At 35.6% G+C, this 13,616-nt stretch overlaps 1 protein-coding gene across 1 annotated transcript in view; it reads left to right on the top strand.

Moving 5' to 3' along the window:
• The window catches only part of LOC588762 (serine/threonine-protein kinase 10), a 74,576-nt gene that overhangs the window by 52,033 nt on the left and 8,927 nt on the right, over positions 1-13,616 (top strand). Inside the window, exons 9-14 of the mRNA XM_030986422.1 lie at positions 1,756-2,508; positions 9,315-9,445; positions 10,176-10,299; positions 10,759-10,887; positions 11,642-11,897; positions 12,678-12,802. Of these exons, the coding sequence (XP_030842282.1) occupies positions 1,756-2,508; positions 9,315-9,445; positions 10,176-10,299; positions 10,759-10,887; positions 11,642-11,897; positions 12,678-12,802 (1,518 nt within the window). The remainder of the gene's footprint in view (positions 1-1,755; positions 2,509-9,314; positions 9,446-10,175; positions 10,300-10,758; positions 10,888-11,641; positions 11,898-12,677; positions 12,803-13,616) is intronic.

Below are 13,616 nucleotides of genomic sequence, written 5' to 3' on the forward strand. Positions count from 1 at the left end.
AAGTGTGGAAGAACATCAGATGTAAAATGTTCCCTGAAAAGCATGGCTCTTCAAATGCCTTAATATTCTAAATATGGCATGTAACAGCATAAAAATTGGGACAGATTTTTATGCCACATGTTCGTGTAGTCCCATATACATATTTCTGTGTACAGTGCTTGTAGCTTTACCAAGATTCTGCCAAATTTCTTATCATTTTGATGATTCCAGAACCTTGCAGTACACACTAATACTTATATGCTAGATGATCAACCTTTTCTGATCGATTCCACAATGCTTCTTTCACAATGCAATCGCATGACCAGAACTCAACTTTATCTTGAAACTCGACTTCAGCCTAAACTTAAAACCTAGCACATAGGATGTACATGGTAGAATATGGGCTATAGTTATCATGCTGCTGTGACAAAGAATCACCCATGTACTGGGGCTGGGGTCAAAGGTTGCAATTAAACTGTTACATAATGTCTTGCAAAGAGGCATTATTGCTACAGCATGGATTTGAACCTACGACTTGTCAGTCTATAATCCAATGTCCTGTCTACTAGGTCACATTATCTTTTTGATTAAGAACACTAATCCATGTGTCCATTTTAGATAGATAGATAGATAGATAGATAATGGTTTTATTGAGAATAAAAGAACAACAATGCATCGCGGCCTACAAGGCCGAATTGGGCAATGTTTTACAAATGTAAAGTGCAGTATATAAGAACTTTCATATCAAATAACCTCAAATTAATGAACTAAACTTAAATGAGTAGATTGTTAAAACAATAAAAATAACTTTAAAATGCTTATTATTTGATCTCCCTAACTTATTTTATATATTTAAAGGAGATAAAGAGAAGTGAAGAAGAATATGATGTATCATTTTCAAATACAGCTTTATACAAAACCTCTGGCTTATGCATTCTAACCACTTATTGCATAAATACATGTAGGTGTCATAATGGATAAAAATGGCAGAAATTATATCAATTACAAATTTCATGGATTGCAGAGCGGCTATTGTGCCCTAATGACGAGTGCAGCCCCTAAAATGGAAAACTACTCACCTAGCAATAGATAGCGCATATGATAAGGATATTATTACCATGGCAACGTGGAACGGTATCAGCTTATCATTTAACACAATTTCCACATGTTCTGAACCAAACCAGGCCTCGGAGCAATGTATTTGACATCTGTTAGCAATTTACCAAGTTGTTGTTCTTTCCTATAGGATGTGTTCACCCAAATGTATTTGCAGAAAGAGGGTTATGATTCTACATCATCCATCCAGTTGTGCCAAGCTAGAAATCTTTAGCGTCAAATGTTTAGTTTTGTTTGATGTTTAAAATACATTGTAGTCGATTGGGTATTTCGAAATATTTGTTAATCCAACACAAGCTTCCAATAACGGTATCTGTAAAGCGCCTAGAGACAGTATTTCGTATTAAAAGCTATATAAATCCAGATTATTATTAGTTATCTGTAAAAAATTAAAGGACATGCAATGTGCAGAACGAACAGTGAATTAATACTGGCTAGTTTTTTTTATTAGTTTTTATTCCTACCCCATGACTGTGTTTATAGTTGAAAGCTAAATCTTAGGGCTGGGGGGGGGGGGGGGGGGGGAGATTCATAGTTCCGGCTTGTCTGTGTTGTGTTCTAATATTTATCATCTCCTCTTGAGAAAACAAATTGGCTGGAAGAGTAACTCTGAAACTTGCAAATCTTCTTCACTTTGTTCCCTTTTTTCCCCTCTTGTAGTTGGTCAAGGAGCTTCACGATGTGAATCAGAACGGGGACAAGGATGTAACCGCTAATGGAAGTAGCCTCCAGCAAGACACCAGCAACCACAGTGGTGGTACTCCTAATGGCAGGAGAAACAGCGAGAAACCTGAAATGGTACGTGATGACACTCCCCCTCCTATCCACAACGATGAAGACAACCAAAGAGTGTTTGATAATGATAAAGATAGAGAGATAGAAATACATGTAGAGACAGGGGAAGGGGATGTCAGGAAAGGGGAAGAGAAGGAAATGAACAATGACAAAAGGGAGGAAGAGAAGGAGATGAACGGAGAGGTTAAAGATGGGGAGAAGGAAGAGAGTAGAGAAGAGGGTTATGATTCAAATCATATCGGGGAAGGAGATAATCAGTTAAAGGAGAATGAAACCAAAGAGATTGAAAGGGAAGGGGATCGGGTTGGGAAGATAGAGGAAGGGGGACAAGTTGATGAAGGTGTGTTCGGGGAGACAGAAGAAAGCGAAGCTCCATTGCCTCTGAAAGAAACAATGATGAACGGCGACGTGACCGAGGTAAAAAAGCAGCGCCCGCCCTCTCTTGAGCTCAACAATGGAAAGATCCTCGTTCCATTGGTGACGTCGTCGGGCAAGGATTCGGTGGTCAGCCGAAAAAGCATGGACCGGTGCTCGGACGCGGGCAGCGTGATGACCATCGACAGCGTGGAGAGCGTGGACCCGACCCAGACCCCCACCGAGGGCAAGAAGAACCATGAGGTACCCACCATACCACCACCACCACCACACCCCACACCACTTCCATCTTGCTCACATTTTTCATCAACCTTCCCTTTGATAGTTGCATGGTTACATTGCTTTGCCCACTTGCCTGCCTGCCTGCCTGTCACACATTGCCTTGTTGTGTAGTCTTAGTTTTCAGACAGTTGTTCACTTTGTGTGTTTTACATTGCACTTGGAGTTTTTGGACCTGGGCCAGTCTTACAAAGATTTGCAACGATCCAAAACGATCGCAACTAAACATGAGGGGTATATCAATCGCAGTAAAATGAATAATAGATGAACCCCTTTGAAGACCAGCTTTTAGCTGAAAAGGGTGATCCTTCCCATATGTGGAAAATAAATTATAAAAAAATAGATTATGGTAAGTTTCTGATTGACTTGCAATCAATTAGGATCAGTTGCAACTCTTTATATGACTGTGCCCTGTAGTGCATTGCCATTGCATAGTCTTTGACCAGCGTTTTCTCCTAGGTATCTTTAGCTTGCACATCGAAACTTTAAATTTCTCTTTACAACCAACGATTGCCGTTTTTAGTCGAGATTTTTTGCTGTCTGTTATAATTTTTGTTTTGAGTTTGATGATTTAGTTGAGATTCTGCTGTTATAGACTTTGTTTATAACTTTATATTATTTCAATTAAAAGTGTAATGATTCGTCCCTTGTCCCATTTTTCGCTCTAAATATGGAGTGGATTAGATAGGGTCCCTTATTCACCAGACCAAATATGAAGAAAAAGCCATGGATATTTGTATTATTTTTTTAAAATCGAATAATGCTCTTAAAGGTATTACAAAGTTTTGGTGTGGGGTCATGAATTTGATTCAAATGAACAAAATTGGAAGCATATGCGAACCTTCAATATTCAGTGATCGTTGTCGCGGGTGAAATCGAGTTTAAAGTTATGAAATTGTAAATAATAAACTCTTTATGTTGTATAGCTCCCTCTCAAGGTCAAGATATTAATCAAGCTATAAAACAATGTTTCTTGACTAAAATCGACATTTAGATATATTCGTTTGAAAATTATATATCATAACTACATATTCTAAGATTTTCATGGTCCCAGCTACCATTGTACGGCCGTAGGCGCTATTTGAAATTGATCAACATTTACCGGGAGCACCGGTAAAATTTTATATTCAATTTTGAATTTTATAATACATTCACAGGGGCATCTAAATATAACAAAATTATAAAGAATCACTTTCCACCCATTTTTCAAAATTTCCCAAAACTTTGTATTACATGTACCTTTAATTCACAGAGATTCATGAAGATAATGCTGCTTGCATGTATTATTTTGCTGAAACTGAAAAACAGTTAATTATGCTCATAATCTTTCAGCCAATAGGTCAACCTAGACACAATTCTTGCTCAAATATTGATAATATCTTGTCTCGCGATGTTCGCATTAATTTCAAACTTCAAAGGGGAATTACCATTAGAAATAGTCCCTTTTTGATGATGCAGAAGCAATTTCTTAATTGTTGTAATAAGATATGCATTAAGAATACCAATGGGCAAAGAGTTATATTGTGCCTTGATCATCTAAGTATTTTATGAGCGTCAGTTAATGCCATGACTTTGCCATTTATCATTCCATGATTTGACAAACTTTTCATATTGGTAATGGGAGAATAGAAGTTGAAAAAGAGAAAAGAGTGACAAATTTTAATCCCAAGGAAAGGTAGAGAGAAACATATAAAGATGTAGAAAAATTATTATGGAAAGAAGGTAGACATATATAGAAATACTCTTTTCAATTCCATATATTCTTAATTCTAATTGCAATATTTTCAAGAGGTTAGACCTATGGCATTGACAATGTCCTGCAAAATAAATGTATGCATGCATACATACATGTAGCTCCATTGAGCCTTGTCTGTAATACACGAGCCTACCTAGATGACCTACGAGCCTACCTATGACCTACTTGTAATATCTTTGTTTTTCTGCTTCATCAAAACAAAGCTTATACAGGGTGTATCAACCAAAACCTCTGTAACATCATGCTGTTTATTCAAAACCATAAGCTTATTTTCCTGATGGAAAAATGTAGAAACACCATCAATTCATTCAAAATTTGTCATTTTAATATTGGAGGATCCCTGTAAGGATGGAAATTTGTCATATATTGGATGATTTTGTCAGATGAACATTCACTCACTGTCAAATTAAAATATTGTAAGGAAATAAATTCACTCCAATTTGAAATTTAGTGCACCTTGATTTTAGGAAGTCATCCATAACAAGAAGATAGCAATTCATTTATAATACCAAGAGATGATTAATACTACAGAATTGAAGAATAACTTTTTTATAAAGACATACCAGTACTGCAGCTTCTTTCATTTTTGTTGCTTTCATCAGATGCTTGCCTTTCACTTTTTAATGATGTACAGTTTAATAGACAAAAAGCTTCAGTGTGTCTGAATTCAAAGATATACTTCAATTAAATTAGATGATATAGCTTTTAAATACTCAAGATTGGCTTTACGTCATATACCGGTACATTATTTAACCCTTCCTCCATTCTTACCTCAATTGCAATTTCTCTCACCCACATGAGCCCATGGATGCTTTCATATTCTTACAGTCTTTTGTCGTCTGCTTTTCACAATCCACATGTAAGCATCAGACCCAAACAAATGCGTAAATTTGCGTCAACGGAAGACGCCGTCATGATTGTTGTGATATACAGAGGAAAGCAGATAGTCTGCCAAACATCCTTGCATTTTTATAAAGGTTCCTGCATGTATTTAGTCTTATCAGATAGGGATTATGTGATTTCTGTGTTTTGATAGTTATCCCCCAGTCTTGCATAAGATGCAATGATGTATCAAGGTCTAGGCAGTAGTCCAAAGGGACGTACAAGAGGAAATAATGAACAGCTAGAAGCACAATCAGCTTTTTTAGTCGGTGCCTTGAATTTTTCCTGCTCCTGCGTCGCGTTCATGAAATATATAATGATTCGTAATGCTTGAGGATAAATGAGTTAGATATACAATGAAAAGAAAATACACAGGAACAGAATAAACAGATAATTCTTCTGCTCTGGAAATTTCACAAAGACTTTTAAAAAACTCTTCAAAAAACATTAAAAAAACATTGCCCTAATGAATTATCTCGTTTATGTTATTAGCAGTAAATAAAAACAAAGAAGCAATATCAGATCATCAGTGACAGTATGTGTTCACTTTCCTGATTTTAACCCCAAGGATTTTGAAAATACATGAAATATACATGGGTCATCTATCATATTACAAATTTATTACAAGTTTACATAGACATGTATCATATATTTTTATCAGTGCTAAAATTTCTCCACTTGTTTTGATTTAGGGTTCGATGGGGAAAACACTAATTTGTTTCCACTCTAATAATACCCAATGTCATCAAACAATATTTGATGTCCATGGCAGCTGTTAGAAACTCTACTGGAGGGAGGTTGCGTGATCAAACAACAGATAGGAAGTCCTCCCGGGGGAGAAATTGAGTTGTCCTTGTTGCAAATATCAGAACTGTTTCCCTTAAAGGGATTGGGTATCTTTGCCTCAGATTCTGAAACAAAATCCTGGATTTAGCTCATGCTGCAATCATAATTATAAACCTTTAGGTCAGTCAGGAATCCAATGACGTTTACAAGCCCATGACGTTTACAGGCCGATCAACTGTCTGATTATCAAGATATTTATGATTTGATTTCAAAATTTCAGAAACCGTTTTCTTAACAGTTTTTATAACACTACAGTCTATTGGGGGAAATGAGTATGGTAAAACCGGTCACTCAAAGATTTTTACTTTTTTGAGGCACTTCATGATCATTTTGAAGCGAAATTTTATAGGGCTTTGATATTACACCATATCACAGACACTGATATTAAACACGTAGGGCCATGCATCTCATCTCAGATTTAACATTGTTAAACGATGCCTTTAACCCATACAAATTCAGTTTGGCTGTTTTGTGATATTTTTTAGTTATCTCTTGATCCAGAATGCAATGAATTAGGCATAATGCATGAGCAGATCAAAGATTCAAATTCACAAATAATTTAAAAGTCCATGTCTTGCAGTACAGTGTGCCTTTCATGAGTAAAAAATATTTGATTTAATTAATTGAAAATAAGCATTACTTGAAAGTAAGCTCTACATTTGCATTTTTGAAAGGAATTTATACTCTTTTAATTCTCTTAAGATTTTTTGTTGTTGAATATTTGTTATTTTTCTTACTTTTTTTCTTTTTCAATTTTCATTGACACAAGTTCATTTGACATCACACTGACTTGTCTTGAAGAATATAACAGTGAAATATACAAATAATTGGTGCCAATTTAAAGAGGTAAAGCTGATTCATTTCAATATACACGTACAAATGCCTGACGTGCTATGCCTATGGGTTAAATTCATCCGATTCCAGCCCCCAATGTGTACTTCCTGACATCACTGCCAAGGCTAAAATTCAACAGGAAACAATCACCATCTAGAATTAAATGAATTACCAATTGTTGATATCACTTCCTATGAATTTGCCAGAGATTAGAAGGGATAAACATGGTAAACACCCAGTACTTTGATGCTTTTGTGTTTAAGCCCCAACTATGCCAAGGGCTGCAAAAAGTCAACTTTATTGTTCACATAAATTCTATCGCAAGTATATAGTTTGGTCTACAAAGAGTTATAATTTTGTTTACTATTCAACAATAGTAAATTTAACAAAACAAGAAATTGATATCTTAAATGTTCCCAGTAGCTGAGTGCAGGTAGTGTCTTCCCCATTTCCCATAACTGTTTAATGATACAAAGAAAATGATACAGTTTTAGTTGGTATACATGCACCTGACTGTCCTGACATTAAGTAGATTTGATGATGTGATTTTTTAGTGTTTTTGTGATTTGTAACATCCAAATGACATGATTGATTATAGGTACGGTATGTCAAGCATTGTTCAATTTTACACCACCTGTTGAATAATGTAATGTAAAGATTTACTTTTGTTAGTTCTCTCTTTAATTTGTTGGTAAGTATGTAGTTTTGTTGCTAATTTGTTGGATTTATACGCATTGTTGATATGACTGTGTAAATGCCCCCCCCCCTCATGTTAAAGGATAACCAAGGTTAAATTTGGAAGTTGTTTTGTATACCCTGGTGTTGTATTTGATACAATTATTTGTCCCTTAATTATTTCATCAGGTGTTTGTTGACAGGATATTATTTACGAAATGCTTAAACCAGTGATAAAATTGTGCTCTTGTTACATATGCAAAGAGTCCGACTCATAATGTTGTTGCTATGCTAGACAACACTTTGACGAACCTTAGAATCAGTTGTTAGAAGAAGTTACCACTGCATTATTAGAAAGGATATAATAATGCAAAATGTATAATTTGTTGTGATCACATTTTTTTGTCTTGATCAGTAACTATGTGAAATAAAATTTGTTATACAATGATAAATTTCACCTCAAATACATCTGTAGATTTAAAAAAAAAATCTGTTAGTTACTGGGTTCAAAATAATCATTCATTCATTCATAAATGTAAGGGTTTTGTATACCGGTAATGTGTATGAGATTACATGCAGTGAGGGAATGGTATTTTGTTTTGAGTTCAATTCAAGTGTTTTTTGGTACCCCTTTGACATGCTTGTATGAATCATGTTTTATTTTCATAATTTTTGAGTTTGTTGAACATTTGTTGTTTCATGTCAATGTTTACATCATGTTGTTAAACATGTGTGTTCAATTTCCCCAGTGAACTCATGCTGTTCCTCTTTAATTTTATAGTTTGTTTATTTTGAACTTGTTCTCCTTCAAATTTGAATGATGTAAATCTTGATTTATAAGCTGTTAAGTTTTTAATTTAAAAGTGCTTTATGGAATGAATTTTATTTTTTATTCACAAGGGGCCTTTTGCATATATATTTTGATGAAACAAATATATGAAACATATGAAACATATATATATATATACTTGATTCTTAATGGTTGAAATAAAGTATCGTTTGATATTTGGAGTTAGATTTCATTGCAAATTCGTTTATACAAAAGGCCCCTACAGCATCTTGCACTCAATTTGTTTTTAATTTGAAGAATTATTTTGTAATTTTAAAATGAGTTATTTGAAAAATCATTTAAATGCTCCTATATCATACAATTTAGATCATTCTGAATGTCACAGCTTTAATTGCGCTACACAATACCTGCACATTCTTGCCGATTTAAAAGAATTGCATGCAAAAAAAAAAAATTACAAAATAAATGAAATAGAAAGTACTAATATAATAGTTTTATTTGTTAAAGGAAGTTACAGGGGTAAGTTTTATAGCATCATCACATTTTTAGTTTAGGAGATTTGCATGAACATTTAGACAGAGGAAAGAATGCAATCTCTCTGCAAAAGAATTCTAAATGAATCATCCTGTCTTCTAGTTTCATTCATTGAAAAAAAGGTATATCATTTGAATAAGTCCATGCCCATTTCTGCAGCATAAGAAATTTACAAAAATTTATATTCAACTGTGACATACCACATACATTTTTGCTTTATGTTTTCAACCAATTACATATATGTTTTGGAATTAATGTTCATATATCTTATATGAATATGCAAACGTTCATTGTGATTTATCCTTAAATAATTCACCTTTCAAAATGAAAATAATATGATATTTATGTCAAGTTGAATACGTGTATCTTTGTAGGATTAGATTTTATTTGAAGTCATCCGAATTCTTATTTTGACATGGAATTTATATGACCTCTGAACTTTGACCCTCACAGGCTCAGATCCATTACAAGACCTTGAAGAAAACCAGGAAGTTTGTCCTGGATGGAAAGGTCGTGACCCTGACGACCTCTAAGGTCGTGAAGGAAGGTCAAGAGGACAAGGCTAAGAAACTCCATGCCTTCAGGTAGGATCTTGTTACTTTCGGTATAAACTTTTAAAAAAAAAAGGATCTGTAATTCAAGTTCAAGGGTTGACAACCCTTGTTAAAGTTTAGACCCTACCTATCATCACTGAATTTTCTATTGTTAAAGAGCCTGTCTATTCCACTTACATTATTGTCATTTGATCAATTTTATTTGAATTTCAATGTCGATTGCCTACACTTTTTTAATAGTTATTGTATAATTGCTTTTATCATGTATATACATTGTAAACTGTTGTAACCATTGCAATTCAGTCTTTAGACTGCACGAAAGGATAATTATCAAAAAAATCCTTCAATCAATCAATATCATTGAATGTGCAGTATGACTGCTCATGGGAATATAGGGCCAATTAGAAGTGAAATTTTGCAAGATGAATTTTTTTCGTTTGTTTGGAGGATGAAACATTAATGAAGTGCAATGTTGTTTTCACCTTTGGTGTGGAATATGAAATGTGTTTCAATCGACCGATGGTGAGATTATTATGATTCCAATTTTCAACCCATGCAGAAAGAACGACCTTTGAGAGATCCGTCTTATGAGGAAAGGGCTTGTAATAAGCTTAAGTTTCTGTAAGGGATACATGAATACTAATAGTGCATGAAACATCAATAAAGTCCAATGTTGTTTTCATCTTTTGTTTGGAATATAAAATGTGTTTCAATCGACCGATGGTGAGATTATTATGATTCCAATTTTCGACCCATACAGAAAGAACGAGCTTCGAGAGATCCGTCTCATGAGGAAAGGAGAGCTGAAAGAAGTTAATAATCTAGCTTCCAAGATCCTACAACAGAAGGATCAACTGATCAAGAGACAGGATGCTGAGAAAGCAGTAAGATTATTCACTTTTCTTTGGACGAGTGGATATGTCGCCGTACTGTGGATCACAAGGTCTGCGGCTCAAGTCCCGCCACAGCTGTAATGTCCTTTGGCAAGACATTGATCTAGATTTGCCACTCTCCACCCAGGTGTTAAATGGGTACCCGATAGGATGTGAATGTTAGTGTGGTAATGAGCAAGTGTGCGCTTGTCAAAATGACAAAATGAGAAAACGAACAAACTATTATTATTACCATCAATAGAGAATTTAGAATACAATGAAGCCACTTTCTTCTAAAATGCATTGATTGGAACTCAATATGTGATCGAATGCTAGTCTACACTCCTATCATTTCTGAATTCATCATTGTCAGAATGCAATGATTGATCTTAAAGGCATACCATCTTGACGGCTATACCATTCTTACATTTGTATCAAGATAGCAATGTGTTTCTCTCCTTCATTTTTCAGATGGCGGTAAAGAAGTTTGATTTGGAGATCGAGCATCTAACCGGGCAACAGAAGCAGAATGTAGAGAAGCTAGAGCTAGCCCAGGAAGCAGAACTGAGGACGTTCAAGAAGAAAATCAAATCAGATCAGGTAAGTCTTGAAGCTGTGTGTTCTTCTTCTTCTCTGACATGCACAAGTTCTCTTATCCCTGCAGGGTACGTGTAGGATTATGTCTTCCATATGAATCATATCCCCCCATCTCTCTATCTTGTTTTTATCTTTTCTGTTTGTATTATATCTCTTCATTTTAAAAATATTTTATCTCATTTTATCTGTCTGCATGTCCATTTATGTCTCTTTTCTACTTTTTTGTTATCAAAATTATGTTCCTTTCTCATTCTTTCTCTCTCTTCTTCTCTCCCTCTCTCTCTCTCCTCTCCCTGCTCTCTTTAATTTGACCTCTCTTCCCTTTTTCTGTTTCACTTGCCCGATCACTCCCTGTTCTCTCTTTGTTCTCTCTTTGTTCTCTCTTTGTTCTTTCTCTCTCTATTTAAAAAAAAATAATATTCTCACTTCTGACACTCTCTTTGTCTCTGGTGAAATGTTGAAAATTATCTAAGAGAACAAGAAGGCCTGTAGGAGAAATCGAACACTGTACTTAAAGCCCCCTGCACTACTTATAGCAGGGGGGTTAGACCTTACTGCATGGTGCACTGACAGGTGGTTATCTCATCAAACCAGCTCTCAATAAACATAAGAAAAAGGGGACCTTGGGGGACCAATGGTCACCGATTAGGCATTGTTTGCTATATAGAGGGCGCAAGTAGCTTTAAGTAGTGCAGTTTAGCTTTGAAATAAAAATATGTGATAAATGCAAAATATTTTCTGTGACCGCCCTCTCCAGGACAAAGATATGAAAGTGTTCCGAGACGGGAAGAAGAAGGCGGCCAAGGAGCTCAAGAATGCCAAGGGAGACCGGGACGCGCTGAGGAAACGAAGAGAGGAGTTTGAGGTCAAGCAGAGTGAGGAAGAGAGGGAGTTCCTCTCCCGGCAGAAGAGGACGCTCGAGGCGGACATGGCCAAGATTAATCAAGGTCATAGGCAGCAGGTCGCGACCCTCGAACACAAGTATCTGATGGAGAAGCACAATAAGAAGAGAGGTATACTATGAACATCATCTTTCTACTGCCATTAATATGTGGTACAATAATGATATATGTATTGTATGACTCCACACTTATAAGGTCAGAAGGGACCTGGGCCTGTATTCAATTCAATACTTAAGAACAACATTTAAGCTTTATACTTAGTATTTGGCTTTGAAAATACTTAGCCAATTTAGGTATTCAATTCAAACTTTTGGCAAGTATTTCCCCCTAAATCTAAGACAGCTCCCTACCAGACTTAAGCCAATTATTTGGAAGCCTTGATTGGCAGGCATATGGTTTTCTTACGCAGTATCATGACCTGAGCACAATTATATTAGCGCGCATTTATTGCGACGCGTTGATTGCGCATTACTTTTGATTGACCGTGTGATGTCACAATGCTTATCAGAAAGTATTTTACTTGTACTTTGTCTCGGGTAAGTAAAGTCTAAAATGCGATTTGAATTCAAGATAAGTAAATTTCTTAGCTTAGCCATTTACCTAGTAAATTTCTTACTTAGTCTCCAAAAGTCACAATAACCCCTTTGCTGAAATAGTGGTCTTTATAGACAGGTTTCACTGCATATTGTTATAGGTTGTATGTTCTTTTTGATAACATGCATAACCCTACAGAAGAAAAGTCCTTGGGCTAAGGTAGGCCCCCACATGCTTAAATTTAAAAAAAAAATGAATAAATGAATGAATGAAGATTCTCTTTCCATTTAAAAAGTTGCAGTTAACCCTGAGCTCTCTGTCTCTCTCTCTCTCTCTCTCTCTCTCTTTTAACTATAGCGAGGGAATCGGCAGTTTGGGAGATGGAGGAGAAGCACCTCAAAGAGATGCATCAAATCAAGAAGAATCAACTCAAGGATATGTTCTTCCTGCAGAGACATCATCTGGTCCTCGGACAAGAGAAGGCAAGTTCCGCCCTTCTTCTGTTTTTATTCTTATAATTCTGTCGTTATTCTTGTAATTCTGTCCATATCTGTCCAATCGCATGACTAGTTCTGGTCATGCGATTGCATTGTGAAAGAAACGTTGTGGAATCGATCAGAAAAGGTTGATCATCTAGCATATTAGTATTGGTGTGTACCGCAAGGTTCTGGAATGATCAAAATGATAAGAAATTTAGCCCAGTCTTGATAAAGTTACAAGCACTGTACACAGAATGATGTACATGGGATAACGCGACATGTGCGTTATATCTGTCAGGTCCAAATAGATATAATGATTTACCAAATATATCAATTAGTAGGCAGTTTCTCGGCAAAATTTGTATGATCACGTATTAGTTAAAACATATTCTTTCACATGAGTGGTAATAAGAGCTTCCATCTCATTTCTTGTGAGGGGGGTATTTCCAAAACTGGTCTTTACCTTTAATTTTGTTGTTTTTCTTATAATTCCACTGTGATTGCTTTGTTTTGGAAATTTCTATAATTTGAGGATAAGTAGATTGTGATTTTCCTACACCCATGTAAAACCAACTTCCAAACCTATCTCGGTGGCCCCCAAAGACTGGTGTCGGACACCCTTTTATTTTGGTGTAACCACTCTAAACCTGCTCGAGATCGCTTTCTATCGACTCCATCTTGGACCACCTCCCTATTCTTCGGGCACTAGTTATGGTATTTTCATTCATTAAAGTTTGTTTATTTGATATCAAACATGAAGTTAGATTGCATCTTTTGTGTATGGAAAACTGAGAAGATTGTTGATTTGGGTTGATCC

Source organism: Strongylocentrotus purpuratus, unplaced genomic scaffold (assembly GCF_000002235.5).
Source record: "Strongylocentrotus purpuratus isolate Spur 01 unplaced genomic scaffold, Spur_5.0 spur5_scaffold_15, whole genome shotgun sequence".
NCBI lineage: Eukaryota > Metazoa > Echinodermata > Echinoidea > Camarodonta > Strongylocentrotidae > Strongylocentrotus > Strongylocentrotus purpuratus.